Source organism: Mesoplodon bidens (genome assembly GCF_964165515.1).
Source record: "Mesoplodon bidens genome assembly, chromosome: X".
NCBI classification, from domain to species: domain Eukaryota; kingdom Metazoa; phylum Chordata; class Mammalia; order Artiodactyla; family Ziphiidae; genus Mesoplodon; species Mesoplodon bidens.
Window position 1 is genome coordinate 97,214,628 of NC_138163.1, and position 15,985 is coordinate 97,230,612.

The 15,985-nt window shown below is 51.7% G+C and overlaps 1 protein-coding gene across 1 annotated transcript; it reads left to right on the forward strand.

The window, feature by feature from the left end:
• Positions 1-3,151: 3,151 nt before the first annotated feature.
• On the forward strand, positions 3,152-15,618 carry SYP (synaptophysin; the record flags this gene model as incomplete). Its single annotated transcript, XM_081223098.1, has 8 exons — positions 3,152-3,173; positions 3,697-3,893; positions 5,065-5,130; positions 6,326-6,450; positions 9,151-9,346; positions 10,035-10,226; positions 11,426-11,756; positions 14,006-15,618. The coding sequence occupies 7 exons, from the start codon at positions 3,152-3,154 to the stop codon at positions 11,750-11,752; spliced, it is 1,125 nt and encodes a 374-aa protein (XP_081079224.1). The 3' UTR covers positions 11,753-11,756; positions 14,006-15,618.
• Between the last annotated feature and the right edge of the window lie 367 nt (positions 15,619-15,985).

Here is a 15,985-nt window from a genome sequence, read left to right on the forward strand (position 1 = left end):
CCATCCCTCCCCCACTGCTCAATAAACCTCCTGCCCTCCCTTCCTCAGAAGGAGACCGGCATGGACCACACCCCTGGATTTTGGTGTCTTTGCACTGGAGGCCTGGGGCTGCCCAGCGGTCCTCATCTATCCATCCCGTTTCAGCCCTGAGCCACTGCCCACACGCGGGTATTTCCAGAAACCAGGACAGCCGGGCCTGATTATTCAGCGTCAGGGAAGGAAGGAGGAGGAGGGGAGGCGGAAGAGGCAGCAGCCAAAAAAAGCTGGAGACAGAGTGGAGGTGGTGGGGGAAGGGAGGTTTCTGGACAGGTGGAGGAAAGTGGAGAGAGTGAGGATGTGTGAGGGCTCGGATGAGGGGTGGGGGAAAGTCAGAGATTCCACAAGGGGTCAGGCAGATCAGACTGAGGCGGGACAGACGGACGGAAAGGAAAGGATAAGGAAACCTCCAGGAGAGTCCTGCCAGTAGAAAGGCCTGGAGCTTAGAACTAGCTTGGCATGTGACGTATCATAGGCAGAGGGGTCCTCTGACGGCATCAGGAAGGGAGGCTAAATTGGGATCACCCCCACCTCCCCCCTTCTGCTTGTGAAAAAAAGAAATCTAGGACTTCCCTGGTGGTCCAGTGGTTAAGACTCCATGCATCCACTGCAGGCGGCACCGTTCTATCCCTGGTCCAGGAACTAAGATCCCGCATGCCTCCAGGTGTGGCCAAAATAAATAAATAAATAAATAAAGAGAAAAAGGAAATTGAAATTCATTTGTAAAAGACATGGGTGACAGCAAAGGCTCTCCTGAGACCAGCTAACAGTACCCCACTCCCAGATCCCAGAGCTCCTCTCTGTTTCTTGCCCTACTTTTAGTCATTGCCCAACCTTTGGGGTCTCAATCATTCAGTGAAGGTTTATCGGGCATTTATTTTGTGCCAGGCACTGTTCTGGGTTTCCCTCAGCACAAACTGAGCTGGCTTAGACATGTGACGGCGGTTGTCCAAAGTGGTAGTCATCCCCACTCCAAAGGAATTGGAGGTGGTGTTAGAAGTGACACCGGATGCGGCCACCCCTGGGGAGGGTCTGACCTAGGGTCTCCTCCCAGCTCTCAGAGCAGGGGTTTCTCATTTGTCTAATTTGTGTCAATGGAACCAGGACTGAAATTTGAGGGAAGCCAAAATTGGAGGCTAGGACTCAGAATATAGAATTGCACTAGGTCTGGAAACAAAGGCTTGGAGTGGTTGGGCCGGTGTATTGTGGGAAAGTAAGTCATGGGCAGGGTAAAGAGAGTGAAGGGCGATTGCTGAGGGAGGAGGTGGGATAAGCCACCCGAGGGCAGATGATGCAGACCCTTGAATGCCAGGCCCCAACCCCTGGGATTTTTCCTGAAAGCAGTGGGGAGCCATGGGAGGGATTTGAGCAGGGGAGTGACATAGTTAACTTTGCATTTTAAATAGATGCTCTGACGGGTGTGCTGAAAACAGATGGGAGGAGGAAGAGACTGGAGATGCTAAATTTGGCAGGAACTATGGTCGCCTTAGCCAGGGGAGGTGGCAGAGGAGATGGTGAGAAGTGAGTAGACTCCAGAGATGTGTGGAAGGTAAAACGAACCATTTATTGGGCCCTGTGCTAAGTGCATTACAGTGATTATCTTGTTTAATCAGTGCAACAATCCTCTAAGTACCATTTTAAATTATTTTACCTGTCCAAAGTCATACAGGAACAAATATCAGAGGTGAGATTCAAATTCAAGCAATCAAATGCCAAAACCCATGCTCTTCCCCCGAAAAGGCAATAACTGTGAAGTATCCATTACATATTCCACATTTGTGTGAATTTGAGTGTGAGTGTGTTTGTTTAAAAAACAAAAATACATAAGTATACATTCAGATGGTTCGAAGTTCAAAAGTACAAAGGGGTATAAAGTGAAAGTTTCCCTTCCCTCTGGAGGCAACCCGTGTTATCAGATATCTTTTATATAGTTATAGGATGCTGTACTGATAAGTTAGCACAGTGGCTAAGAGTAACAGGTGCTGGAGCCAAACTTCCTGGGTTCAAATCCTAGTTCCACCACTTACCACCTGTTCAAATCTTAGTTCTACCACCTACCAACTGTGTGACCTTAGGAAAACTCCTTCAGCTCTCTGCACCTTAGTGTAGTCAGCTATAAAATGAGGATAGTAGTAGCACCTGACTCATAGGGCTGTTGTGAGGATTGATTGATTGATTGATTGATGGCTGCATTGGGTCTCCGTTGCTGCACACAGGCTTTCTCTAGTTGTGGAGAGCGGGGGCTACTCTTCATTGCAGTGCGCAGGCTTTTCATTGTGGTGGCTTCTCTTGTTGAGGAGCACAGGCTCTAGGCGCACAGGCTTCAGTAGTTGTGGCACATGGGCTCAGTAGTTGTGGCTCATGGGCTTACCTGCTCCGTGGCATGTGGGATCTTCCCAGACCAGGGATCGAACCCGTGTCCCCTGCTTTGGCAGGTGGATTCTTAACCACTCTGCCACCAGGGAAGTGCCTGTTGTGAGGATTTAAATGAGTGATATATGGGAAGCTCACAGAACAGCCACAATTTAAAATGTTAGTTATTCTCTCTATAATTGATATAATGCTCCCCTTCTCTTTGTACACAACTCCCACATAATTTGGCATCTTGCATTTCTTACTTAACTAAGTGTCTTGGCTATCATTACACAGCTCCATATTATTAGTAATGACAGCTACATAGTACTCCATTCTGCGGCTCTACCTGAGTTTTTTTAAACAGGCCACCAGTAATGAGCATCTGGGGAGTGTCCACACTTTATAAACAGTGCTGCAGTGTATTATCTTATACATACCTCTTTTAGCACATGTTTGAATCTCTCTGTAAGACAAATTCCTAGAAGTGTAAATGCTGAGCCACATACATGGACTTATTAGTTTGCTACATTTTGCCAAATTACCCTCTACAGAAGTTATACCAGTTTAACTTCCACTGGCAATTTATGAGAATGCTTGTTTCTGGCCAACTGCTAATACTGAGCATTATCAAACTTTTTTATATTCACCACCCTCAAAGATGAAAAACAGTGTCTTAGTAGCTTTTATAGGCATTTCATTTAGTATGAGTGAGGTTGAGCATCTTAAATTCCAGCTGTATTTATCCATTGGATTTTGCAACATGGCAATTGCCATTGACCTTGGTGGGCCTAGTTTTAGTAGCATGAAGGAGGCGTAGTCCAATTAAGAGAGGACTAAGGAATAAACAGGATGTAAAAAGTTGAGAGTTGGAGTAGGCAACACTTTGACTAAGGAAGAGCGAAATAGGGGAAATGGTTGGAGGGGGAGGGTTTGGTTTTGTTTATTTTTAAGTGCTTAAAATGCAGATGAGAAGAAACCCTCAAGACCCTGAACCATGTTTAAATTGCAGGGACTTTGGGCACCGCCAATAACTAGCTGGGCGACCTTGTATAAGTCGCTTAACCTCTCTGGGGACTAATTTTCCTCACCGGTAAAAACGGGGCCAATAGTCCCTACCACGTAGGGAGGTTCTAAGGCTTAGATAAGTGAACACATTCAACAGTTCAGCAAATGGCCTGGCAAATTGTCCTACTGTAGCACCCAACGGCCCACCTCTCCAGATCTCTAGCTGTGTTTTCAGAGATAATGATCTTCTGAGAGTATTTTCACGGCTCCAGCCTCCGGACTGCAATGGCTGCCTGCAAGGTTTTGACACGGCCGCTGTGCGCAGGCGCGCGCGGCGAGCGAGGCGGGGGCGCGAGGGGCGGAGCTGCGGCCCCCTGGGCTGTTCCGACGATCGCGCACCGCCCCCGCCGCGCCCCGCGCCCGCCCTTGCTAGCAGGCGCCTCCCGCCCCCCGCATTGCTGATGCTGCTGCTGGCCGACATGGACGTGGTGAATCAGGTACGCGTTCCAGCACCGCGGACAGAGCCCGCCGCTGGCCGGCCTCCTCGCCGGGGTCGCAGCGAATCCGCCGACTCTAAGAGGTGGTGGCCAGAATCCTAGCAGCGTACACCCGGTCCCCGGCGCTGGGGCCGGGGTCTGCGGCAGGCGAGGGGAGGAAAGGGGAGGTGGAGAAAAGAAGGAGTGCGCCCTTTGCCGCAGCGAGGGCCGTCCAAACTGCCGCAGCGGGGGCCACCAGAAGCCAGTTCCTTACGGGCGACCGGGAAGGAAGAGGGGTCTTGGAGCCAGGGTACAGGCAAGGAGGGAGGGGAGGGGAGAGTGGAAGGAAGATGGGGGGTGCTGCAGATGAGCTAGGAAATAGAGCGACAGAAGGCGTGGGGGCGGGGGTGAAGGGGAGGGCTGACACCTGCCCCTTCCAAACAGGGATGGTACCCTGGTAGACGACCACCTCTTCCCCCAGAGCAGACCAAGGGGGACGATCAGTTGCTCTTCTCCCAAACCCCTAGTCCCCCTTCCCCCAGCACATATGCAGTGAAGCCACGTCCTAGCCCTCCTCCACCTTAATCAAATCAGTCCAGACCCTCTCTGCCATCGAACTCTCCTTCACCACCTCAGAACCTCGCCCATCTCTAACCAGGACTAACCACTCCCCATCCTCATCACCTCAGACACCCCACCACCGTCATCTGACTCACCTTTACCGCTGCAGACCCCTCCCCCACCCTAGCAAACCCGACTCCCTCCCTGTTATGACTCACCTTCACCATCCAAGACCCCTTCCCCCACCCTAGTGAACCCCAACTCCTTCCTCACTCTCTCCACCCGATCCCCTTCACCATCTGACTCACCTTTACCGTTTCAGGCCTTCTCCCCTTCCCTAACTAGTCCTGACCCCATCCCCATCTTGCTCACCCCTGACCCCCTCTGCCATCTATCTCACCATCTCCCCAGACGTCCCCATCAGCCCTGAACCCCGGGGGCCTTTTCTCAGAGACCCTGAGCTCACACCTTCCCCAAAGTGTCACTTTCTCCTTTTCACCGCCTCTCCAAACGTCACTCCCTCCCGGAGATCACATGCCTTATCCCCAGGGGTCATTGCCTGGTGGCCTTGTCCCCCACCTCCCTCTCCACCCCCAAAAACCCCACCCCTCCCCACCGTTTCTCTCCTCAGCTGGTGGCCGGGGGTCAGTTCCGGGTGGTCAAGGAGCCCCTGGGCTTTGTGAAGGTGCTGCAATGGGTGAGTGTGGTCTGGGCTGTGGGGAGAAAGAGGGAGGTAGTGGGGTCCGGAAGAGCAGGGATGGAGTAGGGATAAGGAGGGAGGGATGGATGGGTGGGGGGTGGCAGAAGGGGGTGGGGGAATTGGGCTCCTGGGTGAAGTCCCAGGGGGTTGGGGCCAGAGAACAGATGGGCTGTGATGTGACGCCACATAAGGCCAAGGGTACCCCCATTCTGAAGTGGAAGACTGCGATGTCCTACTTCCTCTCCTGAGGTGAGAGAAGGGCAGGGGAGGTGGAGACTGAAGCTGGTTGCTGCAGGGAGAGACGAAAAGCCAGAGAAACCCAGAGACAGTGAAGGAGACAGAGAGAATGGGAGACCGGGAATGATGGAGACAGAGATGGAAATACCAGGAAAAAAGTGATGGAGATGGGAGAGAAACAAACAGAAAGAGACAAAGAAAAGGGAGACAGAGAAAGATGCACAGAGAACAGAGGTGCAAAGAGAAACAGACACACAGGAAGAGAGGAAGAGAAATGCGGTGGGGGAGAGAAAGAGACAGAGGGAGAAGAGACCCTCTGGGGAAAAGAGAAAAGGAGAAACCGATAAACAGAAAGAGAGGCAGGAGGGAGACAGAGAGAGCACCGCAGAGATAATGTCAGAGACAGAGCAGGGAGATAGAGACAGACAGACCAAGAAACAGAAAGACACACACACACACACACACACACACACACAAACAGAGAGAGAGAGAGAGAGAGAGAGAGAAGAGGCAGAAAGAGACACACATAGATACTAGAGAGGCAGAGAGAGAAACAGAGAGACAGAGAGACAGAGACATCTGAGAAAGACAAAGACACATTGAGAAGCAGAGACAGAGAGATACCGAGGGAAACAGAGACACAGAGAACAACAGAGACAGGCAGAATACAGAGAGAGACAAAGAGACAGAGAAATAGACTGAGACAGAATAAGGGGAATCAGAGCATTATTGAGAGGTAGAAACCAAGAGAGACACTGGGAGAAAGACTGGAAGAGATAGCCACACCCCTCTAATCAGCTTGTCCTTGGGCCTCGCTGAGCCCTGATTAGGGGGTGGGGGTGGGGACCAGTCCATCTGCTGCTGCCTATGCTGGGCCCCATCTGTCCAGAGGAGGGCAGCCCCATCCCACGTGCACACAGGCTCACCGTGGCCATCCCCATCCCTGCTGCCCAAGGTCTTTGCCATCTTCGCCTTTGCCACATGCGGCAGTTACAGTGGGGAGCTCCAGCTGAGTGTGGACTGTGCCAACAAGACCAAGAGTGACCTCAACATCGAGGTTGAATTCGAGTACCCCTTCAGGTGTGCCCCCACACTAGCCCACCCCTGGGATCCTGACAGACCTGGGATGGGGGTGGGGGGTGGGACCGGCCAACACCTCCTCCCCATCGGCTCCTGCCCAGCCCCCACCTCGGGAGACCACACCCACTCAGGTCACTGCGCATGCACTGAGCACCTACCTTGTGCCTGGCACTCCTCTGGACATCTAGGACACGTGGTGAGCAAGACAGGCCTAGGCTGTTGCCCTCTGGCTGTGTTCTAGTGAAGACGAGGGGCAGGAGACTGGCAATAAACAAGATTCAAAATTTTATATATATATATGTGCACACATATATATATCCTTAAGGCAGTAGGTGCTCAATTAACGTTAGCCAATATTATTATTTAACTCCCATTCGTTCATCCCATACACAGTTTTTGAGAACCTACTGTATGTCATGTACTGTTGAAAGTGCTGGGGATATAACAGTGAACAAAACAGACCAAGCTCCGTACCCTCATGGAGCCAACATTATAACAAATAAACAAATGAATAAAGAGGATAATTGCAGATTGGGAGAAATCCAAGGAGGGCATCTTCATGCAGGTTTTAGGATAGAGAATAATGAGGGGGTGCTGCTTAGCCGTGGGGAAGGATTAAGCCCAATTAAACAGTTCTGAGAGTTATTGAGCTCATACCGTGTGCCGGGTGCTAGGTACACAAGAGTGAGCACAAGCAGGAAAGGTTGCTGCCCTCATGGAGAGGCTTACCTCCTAGGAATGGGAAGACAGAGACCCACAGACACAATTTCAATAGAGGCTCCTGAGGCTCCTCCACTACTAGGACAAATCACATAACTGCTCTGGGTCTCCATTTCTTCATCTGTAAAAGGGGATAATAATGCCCACCTTACAGGGTTATGATAAATATTAAATGAATTAATACTTGTAAAATGCTTAGCACAGTGCCAGGCACACAATAAGCGCTCCATAAGTGTTTGTTAAAATAAGGAAAATAAATAAGTTTAAAGAACTCAGGAAAGAGATCAGGGATTGAGTTGGGAATTAGGGATTTTTGAGCTCTAAGGGTAAATGTAGGCTCAGGGGATCACCCAGGGTGAGAGGCAAGACTGAAGAGAAGATAGCCCAGTGCAGGGCCTGAGCAATAATCAAAAGAAAAGGGGGCACCAGGGAGGCGTGGTCTGAGAGGCTGGGGAAGGGGGGGATGACAACCAGGGATCCACCAGTTCACAGAAGCCAAGAGAGTTTGGGGAAGGAGTGGGAGTTGGAGCATGGGATACTGCTGAGAGCAGGCCCTTTGGGGATCTAGAAGACCAGAAAAATCTGTGGACCCCCCGACTCCTCCCATGCCTAGGACGTCGGGTCCTGAGGATCTGCCCTTCACCCCCAAGCCTCCCAGGGGAAAAAAATATTTGCCCTGTGTCCCCCTGACCAACCCTGCCACTGCCCCAATAATCCCCCCCAAAGACCCCTCATTCCCCCTAGAAACCCAGAAACTTAAACCCAGATCCAACTCCTAGCTTCATCATTTAGCAGCCATGCAGCCCTGTGCAGCTTAGCCTTGCAGAGCTTCGGTTTGTTCATCTGTAAAACAGGTATAATAATGCCTGCTTTAGAGAATTGTGGGGGAGGGTCATTAAGTGAAGCAATTATGTAAAATGCTTAGAGGTGATCAATAAGTGTAAGCCCTTCCCTTAGGGCCTTTGCTATACAAGGGCACTGGCACCATTTGGATCCTGCCCCCCAACCTGAGGCCAGAGCTCTGGGGCTTCACCCTGCTCTTTCTCTCCACACACGTTCCTCCTTATGACCCCTCTTCCATCACACCATAGGAAAGGCCTTAGCCTCACATGTCTCCAACTCCCCCCCCCGCCCACACCTCACATACACGAATCCTGTTCGAGCATCCCTTCTACCCTCCTGTCTTTCTGTCTGTCTCCTCCTATTTTGTAGTCCCTGGGCTCTCCTCTGCTATGTACACATTTGCTTTTCTCTTGGGGACCTGAAGTGAGGTGGGGAGAAGAGTCAACATGACGTAGGGGGAAAAACACAAGGTTCAGATTCCAACTCTGTCATTCCTATACCAGCTGTGTGACTTTAGGCAAGTTAATGCGTTTCTCGGAGCCTCTGTTTCTGCCTCCATATACTTCACTTAATAAACATTTATTGAGCGCCTACTATGTGGCAGCACTGTTCCAGGCCTTAAGGGTACAACACTGAACAAAACAAAGGAAAAAGCCCTGCCCTCTTGTAGTTACAACAAAAATCAAGGAAAAAAGTAAAATACATGGTATGTCAGATGGGGTATCACAGCTACAGAGAAAATGGAGCAAAGAAGGGGGCTAAGGAGTGCTGGGAGGGAATGGTTAGATTTAATTAAATAGATAGGGAAGACCTCACTGAGAAGGTGACCAGTGGAGCAAAGCTTGAAGAAGAGCATTCCAGTGCAAAAATCCTAGGGTGGGAGGGTGCCTGGTATGTTCTATGAATAACCAAGGGGCCAAAGTACCTAGGTTGGAGTGAGGGCTGAGTAATACCTATTTCACCAGCATGCTCTCAGCAATCAATGAAATGTGACTGGTACACAGTAGGTGCTCGTGAATGGTTATTTCCTCCTCTTCCTGGGACCTTGTCAGAATCTGGGGGAGACCCATGACTGGGCAGGGGGGAGGGGAGGGAGTTCTTAGGGCCTGGGCCACACCTGCCCACCTCTCTCCACAGGCTGTACCAAGTGTACTTTGAGGCACCCACCTGCCAAGGGGACCCTAAAAATATCTTCCTCGTGGGGGACTACTCCTCATCGGCTGAGTTCTTTGTCACCGTGGCCGTATTTGCCTTTCTCTACTCCATGGGGGCTCTGGCTACCTACATCTTCCTGCAGAACAAGTACCGAGAGAACAACAAAGGGCCCATGCTGGTGAGCTCCCACAGCCATCCGTATGCATACAGGGGCCAGGGGACATGGAGCCTTGGGGACACAGCCATGTTCAGAGGCCACGTCAAATCCCAGACAGGCCCACATGCAAGCGGCCCTGATAACAGCCACACACATTACTGCTGCTGCTGCTATGAGCATCGGAGACACCGAATCAGAGTGACAGGGACACACCCACAGCCCACACAGAATCCCAGACACCTGGAAACTTGCCACCTCTCACAAAACCCTACAGTCTAGATGAAAGAAAGAAGCACACAGAGGTTCATTGTGACAGTCATGCTTGTCATCACACCACACAGACACACTGATTCCTACACAGCTGTACTCGTACAACCTCATCCCAGACACAAAATGACACAAATTCCCACATTCAGATAAAAGTGGAAAGACACACTATTTTCCACAGATTTGGCAACCATCTCACAGAATCCCCCCCCACACCCACACCACATACCACAGTCACACTCCCACACCCTCTGTCACATACACACACGTGCACAGACAAGCCCAAGCTAGGAGGGCCACCTTCAAGTGAGTGTCGGGGGCTTCAGCAGCTGGAAAGGCAGAGACCCCCCTCCCAAGAAAGCCTGTGATCTGAGGAGGCCCCACAGCCCAGCATGAAGCAGCCCACTCACAGTGCCATCTCCCTCCCCCCCGCCCGGCCTAGGACTTTCTGGCCACAGCAGTGTTCGCCTTCATGTGGCTGGTTAGCTCGTCGGCCTGGGCCAAGGGGCTGTCAGATGTGAAGATGGCCACGGACCCAGAGAACATTATCAAGGGGATGCCTGTCTGCCACCAGACGGGGAATACATGCAAGGAGCTGAGGGACCCTGTGACCTCTGGCCTCAACACCTCGGTGGTAAGCCCTGGGAAGCTGGCTGGGCCAGCTGGGGAGGGTGGCTGGGAAACTTAGGCTGGCATGGGGAGTGGTGGAGAGAGAGAATGAGAGGAGGATTCAGAGGAAATCCAAGAGGGCTCCCTGGAGGAGGCATGCCAACAACAGAGCCTTGTAGGATGAGATAGCAGTTGTAACCACCGTGACACCACAGACTGTCCCCAAAAGGGGAACGTGAGATCTTCTGTCCAGTTAGGTTTGGGAGACCTGGATCACAGGCTCAGCCTAGTCATGTAGAATCTCTGGCAACTCAGTAAGTACCCTCTTGGGACCTGTTTCCTTATATGCAAAATGAAAGAATAACTTGAAATGTTTCCCCGTATGGACGCCCCCTACTGGCCAGAGTCAGACTGAGCTCAAGTCCGAGCTCTGCCACTTGCAAGCTCTAGGACCTGAAACTAGCTACTCAGCCTCTCAGGCCTCAGTTGGAGCATATAAATTGAAAATAAGAGGTCCTGCTCCAAAGTTAAGTAGTGAACTAATAACATACAAAGTGCTTAGAAAAGGGCCTGGCACATGGTAAGTCGTATACCAGTGTTACAGATCCTCAGATTCTAACTCTTCTTTTGTCAGTTGCTGCCTAGGACAGACCTAAGGTCTAAGCCACTTAGCCTCTCTGCACCTCAGTTTCCTCGGCCCTAAACTGGAAATATTACTTCCTGTCCCCAAATTGAATTACATTGTATATATTTATACAAATGTATATATTTGTTTTAATATAAAGGCATATATTTATATACTTCATACATGGGTATTTATACATATGTTTGTATTTACATATGTATGTGTATATATGCATCCATTAGCGGTATATCTACATATTTAATAAAAATTTATGCTTAACATTTTACTATATATTACAAATTTAGGTTTACTATATTTTGTACATTATATATTCAAATACATAAACACATATATGTAATACTGATATATCTCAACATCCCCGGGAATCTGAATTCTAACACGCCCCACGTCCCCCTTCCCACCAAGGTGATTTTTGTGCACATTGACATTCATGCGCTGGGACTCGGAGGGTCGGGGTCTCAGAAACCACCACCCTCCGGGCGCCCGCGAATCCAAGCCCAACGCAAGCGGCCTCGATGTTCCCCGGGGCCGCCAGGGCAATGGGCGCAGGACGACAGCCGAGCTTTGTCTCCCCGCAGGTGTTTGGCTTCCTGAACCTGGTGCTCTGGGTCGGCAACCTGTGGTTCGTGTTCAAGGAGACAGGCTGGGCCGCCCCATTCCTGCGCGCTCCTCCCGGCGCCCCCGAGAAGCAACCGGCGCCCGGGGATGCCTACGGCGAGGCAGGCTACGGGCAGGGCCCCGGCGGGTACGGGCCCCAGGACTCCTACGGGCCCCAGGGCGGCTATCAGCCTGACTACGGGCAGCCCGCCGGTGGCGGTGGCGGTGGCTACGGGCCTCAGGGCGACTACGGGCAGCAAGGATATGGCCCTCAGGGTGCACCCACCTCCTTCTCCAATCAGATGTAGTCTGGTGAGTGACAGACAGGCGGGGCGGCCAAGGAGGGTTCACGATCCTTTCATGGGCGGGTTAGTGAGCCAATAGGAGTAGGACACTGGCCGGACAGGTAAGGATGGGAATTTGAAAGAGCCAATCGGAAGGCAGAGCTACGTGCTAGGGGCGAAAAACTAGCCAATGGTGGAGAGCAAAAGAGTGGTGTTTGAAAATGGGCAGAATGAAGAGCCAATGGGAGAGAGGCAGAAGTGCTGCTCTGAGGGAAGGGAGTGGAGAGAGAAGTGGGCAGAGCAACCAATGAAAGGAGGGAATAACAGGAGGACTTGCGTAGCGGGAAATCTGCCGGGCGCAGGAGCCATGGAGGGAAGAAGAGGTGGGTCTTATCCAATACGTTATGATAAGGCCAATAGATGATGAGGGTAAACGGGCTTGGATCATGAAGGTCAGACAAGATCACTAATCCGGAGGAGGTGACAGATCCGCCACCTCTCCGAAACCCTGGAGGCGAGGGAGGTGGTGTGGAATTTCAAAGAGGGAAAGGGCCGGGGCGGAGCGGGGCGGGGTGGGGTGGGGGGGCGCATTGGAAAGTCTTGCCGGCCTTCTTGTTGGGCCTCAAAAGAGAAGCGAGATTTCCCTCAAATGTGAGGGGGGAAGATGGGGAGTAGAGGCAGGCTGATGGCGTTAGAGGGGAAAGGCAAGGAGGTGGCAACACATGGGTGGAGGTAGCTTCTGGCACTTGGCCAGGATGGAAAGGGCAGGGAGGAGTTTATCAGGCGTCCCATATCTAATTCATTAAAAATTCCTGTTGGCTCTACCTTCAACATATATCCATAATCTTCCCACTGTCCCCCTGGACCTCTTCACTGGTTTCCACCCCCATTCCCATTATATTCTGCTCATGGCGTGGGGAAGGATCCTGTTAAATCCTAAATCACGCCACGACCCTCCTGTGCTCAGAGCTCAGAGCTCTACCGGGGCTCCCATCTCACTCAGATTCAAAGCCAAAGCCAAAGCTATGGCCCACGAGGGCCAACACAGTCTAGCCCCACCCCTCACTTCTCTGACCTCTCACCTCCAACCACTCCCCCGCACTCTGTTCCAGCCACACTGGCCACCTCGATGTACCAGGCACAGTCCAACTTCACAGTCTTGGTACTTGCTTTCCCCCTGGAGTTTCACACCCACACACACTGATAACCTTACCTGGCCAACTCCTTACAAGTCCCTTTTCTTACCTCTCCCTGTGCTTTTCTTTATCACAGTCTGTAATTATTAGTTTATATGTTTATTGACTGTCTCTTCTACTAGACTAGTGGATGTGACCATGACTAATTCATGCTATAGACACATCACCTAGAGCACTACTAATGGTAAGAAACATTTATTGAGGAAATAAAAGAAACAACATAGCATGAGACATTTTACTATCATTTTACTCTTCTTCTCTGCTTAAAATCTCCACTTGATTTATACCTTATCCAGAGTCAAAGCTGAAGTCCTCACAACCTTGTCTACAAACTCCTATGTGACCCCATTACCTACCTCTCAGACATCACCTCCTACCACTCTCACTTGCTCACTCCACTGAAGCCCCACTGATCTCCTTGCTGTTCCTCAAACACACTAGATGTGGTCCCACCCCAGGGCCTTTGCACTGGCTGTGCTCCCTACCCAGAATGCTCTTCTTTCCAGTTATCTTCATTGGCTCATTCCCTCACCTCCTTAAGTCTTTATTCCAATGTCACTTCTTCAATGAGGTCTTCTCTGACTACCTAAGTACTACAGCAACCTTTCTTCCCCTACTGTCACTCGTAATCCCCCTCGCCCCAGTCTACTTTTTGTTTTTCCATTTCACTTATTATCACCTTATGTCATACTAGATAACTTATTTATACATCATGGTAATTGTTTAAGTCTTTCTCCCCTGCTACAGTGTAAGCTCCACAAAGATAAGGATCTTTGCTCTGCTCAATATAGTTTACCACCAATGAGGAGAACAGTACCTGTTAACAGACTTTTTTGGGTTGGGGGAAGGGGAAACCATAATTTCTTTGGTACCTAATCTAGTGAAGGCAAGGTATATCTTCCCAGCAGGGGCAGCTGGGATGAAGCTGACCCCAAGACTATAAGTGGAAGGAAGAAGGAAGGAAGAAAGGTCATGGCAGATAGAGGGTGAAGCCAGGGCAGAGGCATAGCAGCCCAGCCCTTCCCTAAAGGCACCACCTGTGTCTGGACCCCCTCTCCTTTTGTATCTTTTGTCTCCACAGGTCAGTGCAGCCCGGGAGGACCCCGTTGGTAGGCAAGAGCTCAGGAGAAGGACTGCCCCCCGTTCCCATCCCTACACCCCAGGTCTCCACCCCTCAAACCAGGAGACACTTAACTGTCTTTGCTGTTTATATATATATATATATTATATATAAATATCTATTTATCTGTCTGAGCCCTGCCCCCACTCCACTCCCCTTATGCATTAGGGACCCGATCTGGCATGGGCCCCTCTCTTACCCCCACCCCTTCCCCTTCATCCTTTGGCCCCTCTCTGTTCCCTGGCCCTGTGCCCTGAGGTTGGGGGGCTCTGTAAGGGGGACAGGGAGGAGACAGAAGGCTGTGTGGGGAGGGTGGGTGTGAGTTCAGACTCTCCCCTCTCTCCCTCCCCTCCTCCCAACTCGGGCCGTGATTCCTCTAGCAATGCCTGAACAGGGGCCATTAGGGAAAATTCAACTCTGAAGAGAGGAGAAAGGCAGAGACTGGGGGAGCTTGGGACACAAGGTGGTCTTGGAGAGGACCTCTGGAGTGGACGGGGCTAGTAGGCAGAGGGGTTGGGTTCCAGACATACTGGATCTGGAGTCTGAAGAAGAAGGGTGCCCTATAGCATTCTAAAATGGGGCTTAGAAGGAAGCTGATGGTGTGGTCCTAGAAGGGGTGGAGCTTTGAGTGAGGCAGCGGGTGGGCCCACAGTGGGCAGGGGTTGGAGTAGGACAGGGTTCTACGGAAGGAGTGTGACTTGGGACCTGGACACTGGGTTTGGAAAAACGCTAAAGGCGTGGTTCTAGAAGGGGTGCGGCTTGAAGCAGGCAGTGGGTGAGGCCCCAGAGTGGGCGGGCCTTGGATTGGGACCAAAATCTATGGAAGGGGTGTGGCTTTGAACACTCCGAGAGACTGAGTTTGATTCTAAAGGGGGCCGACCTTGGGCAAGGCAAGAAGTGGAGTTCAGGAATGGGCCAGACTTGGAGTGAGGTCGTGGTCCGTGTTCCAGACAGTTCGGGGCTTAGAGTGGGGCGTGCATGGTGGTTTCTGAAGGAGCAACCCCGCCCCCGCAAAGGAACAGTGAAGCAAATATGTTTTAAAGTGGGTGGGCTTGGCAGTGGGGAGGGCGAGGTGAGAGGCTTGGTTAGGAGCTGAGGGATGGGTTTTGTTAGGGGTAGCGGGGAATATCCTTGGCCAAGGCTGGGGACTGAGGTGGCCTGGGAAGAGCTGAGAGATAAGAATTGGAGGGTAAGGGGTGGGATCCAGAGAGAGGCAACCCCACACCCTTGCCTACCCCGAGATGGGACAGCTAGGCAATCAGAGGACAGAGCCAAAGGGTCTGTGGGGCCGACCTACCCTTCTCCCCGCCCCCCCCGGCCTCCTCCCTCCCTCCACACCCCCATCCGTCCCGGAGTGGATGGAGGCCCGGTCTGGAGCCCCTATCCTGCACCCTCTGCTGTGTCTGTGACGTCGGTAGTGCCTGTGCTTGTGTGTTGCCATTTTGTCTGGCTGTGGACCCTCCCCCTCCCCTCCAGACCCCCACCCTTTCCCGTGCCCTTCGGTATTGTTTGAAGACTTCATCCCCGAGGAAGAAAAAATATGATGAATTCTTCTCCCCTAAATAAACTCCTCAACCACCTAGTCCACACGGCTCTTACTTCTCAGTGTGTCTTTTTGGAAGGGGGAGAGAAAGATGGGGAAGAGGAGGCGAGAGGAAGCCCCGCCTCCGACCTGCTGGACACCGTTCGAGTCACCCCACCATTTTCGGCCCCTCCAACAGTGTTTTGCCGAGCCCTATCCTCTGTGAAGCCTCGCCTGCCGATCATTCTAAGTCACTCTCTGAGTAGCCCTGCCAACTGCCCCACTACTGGCCACCGAATGCCCAGTCTTTCTAGGGTTCGGTTCTAATTCTGGTCCCTTAGCCATGCCCCTTCCCAGCCCCTGTGGAGCCCTGTCCTTGAATCTCCAAACGGTTCAAAGGGAGAATTCCCTCTAGCCAT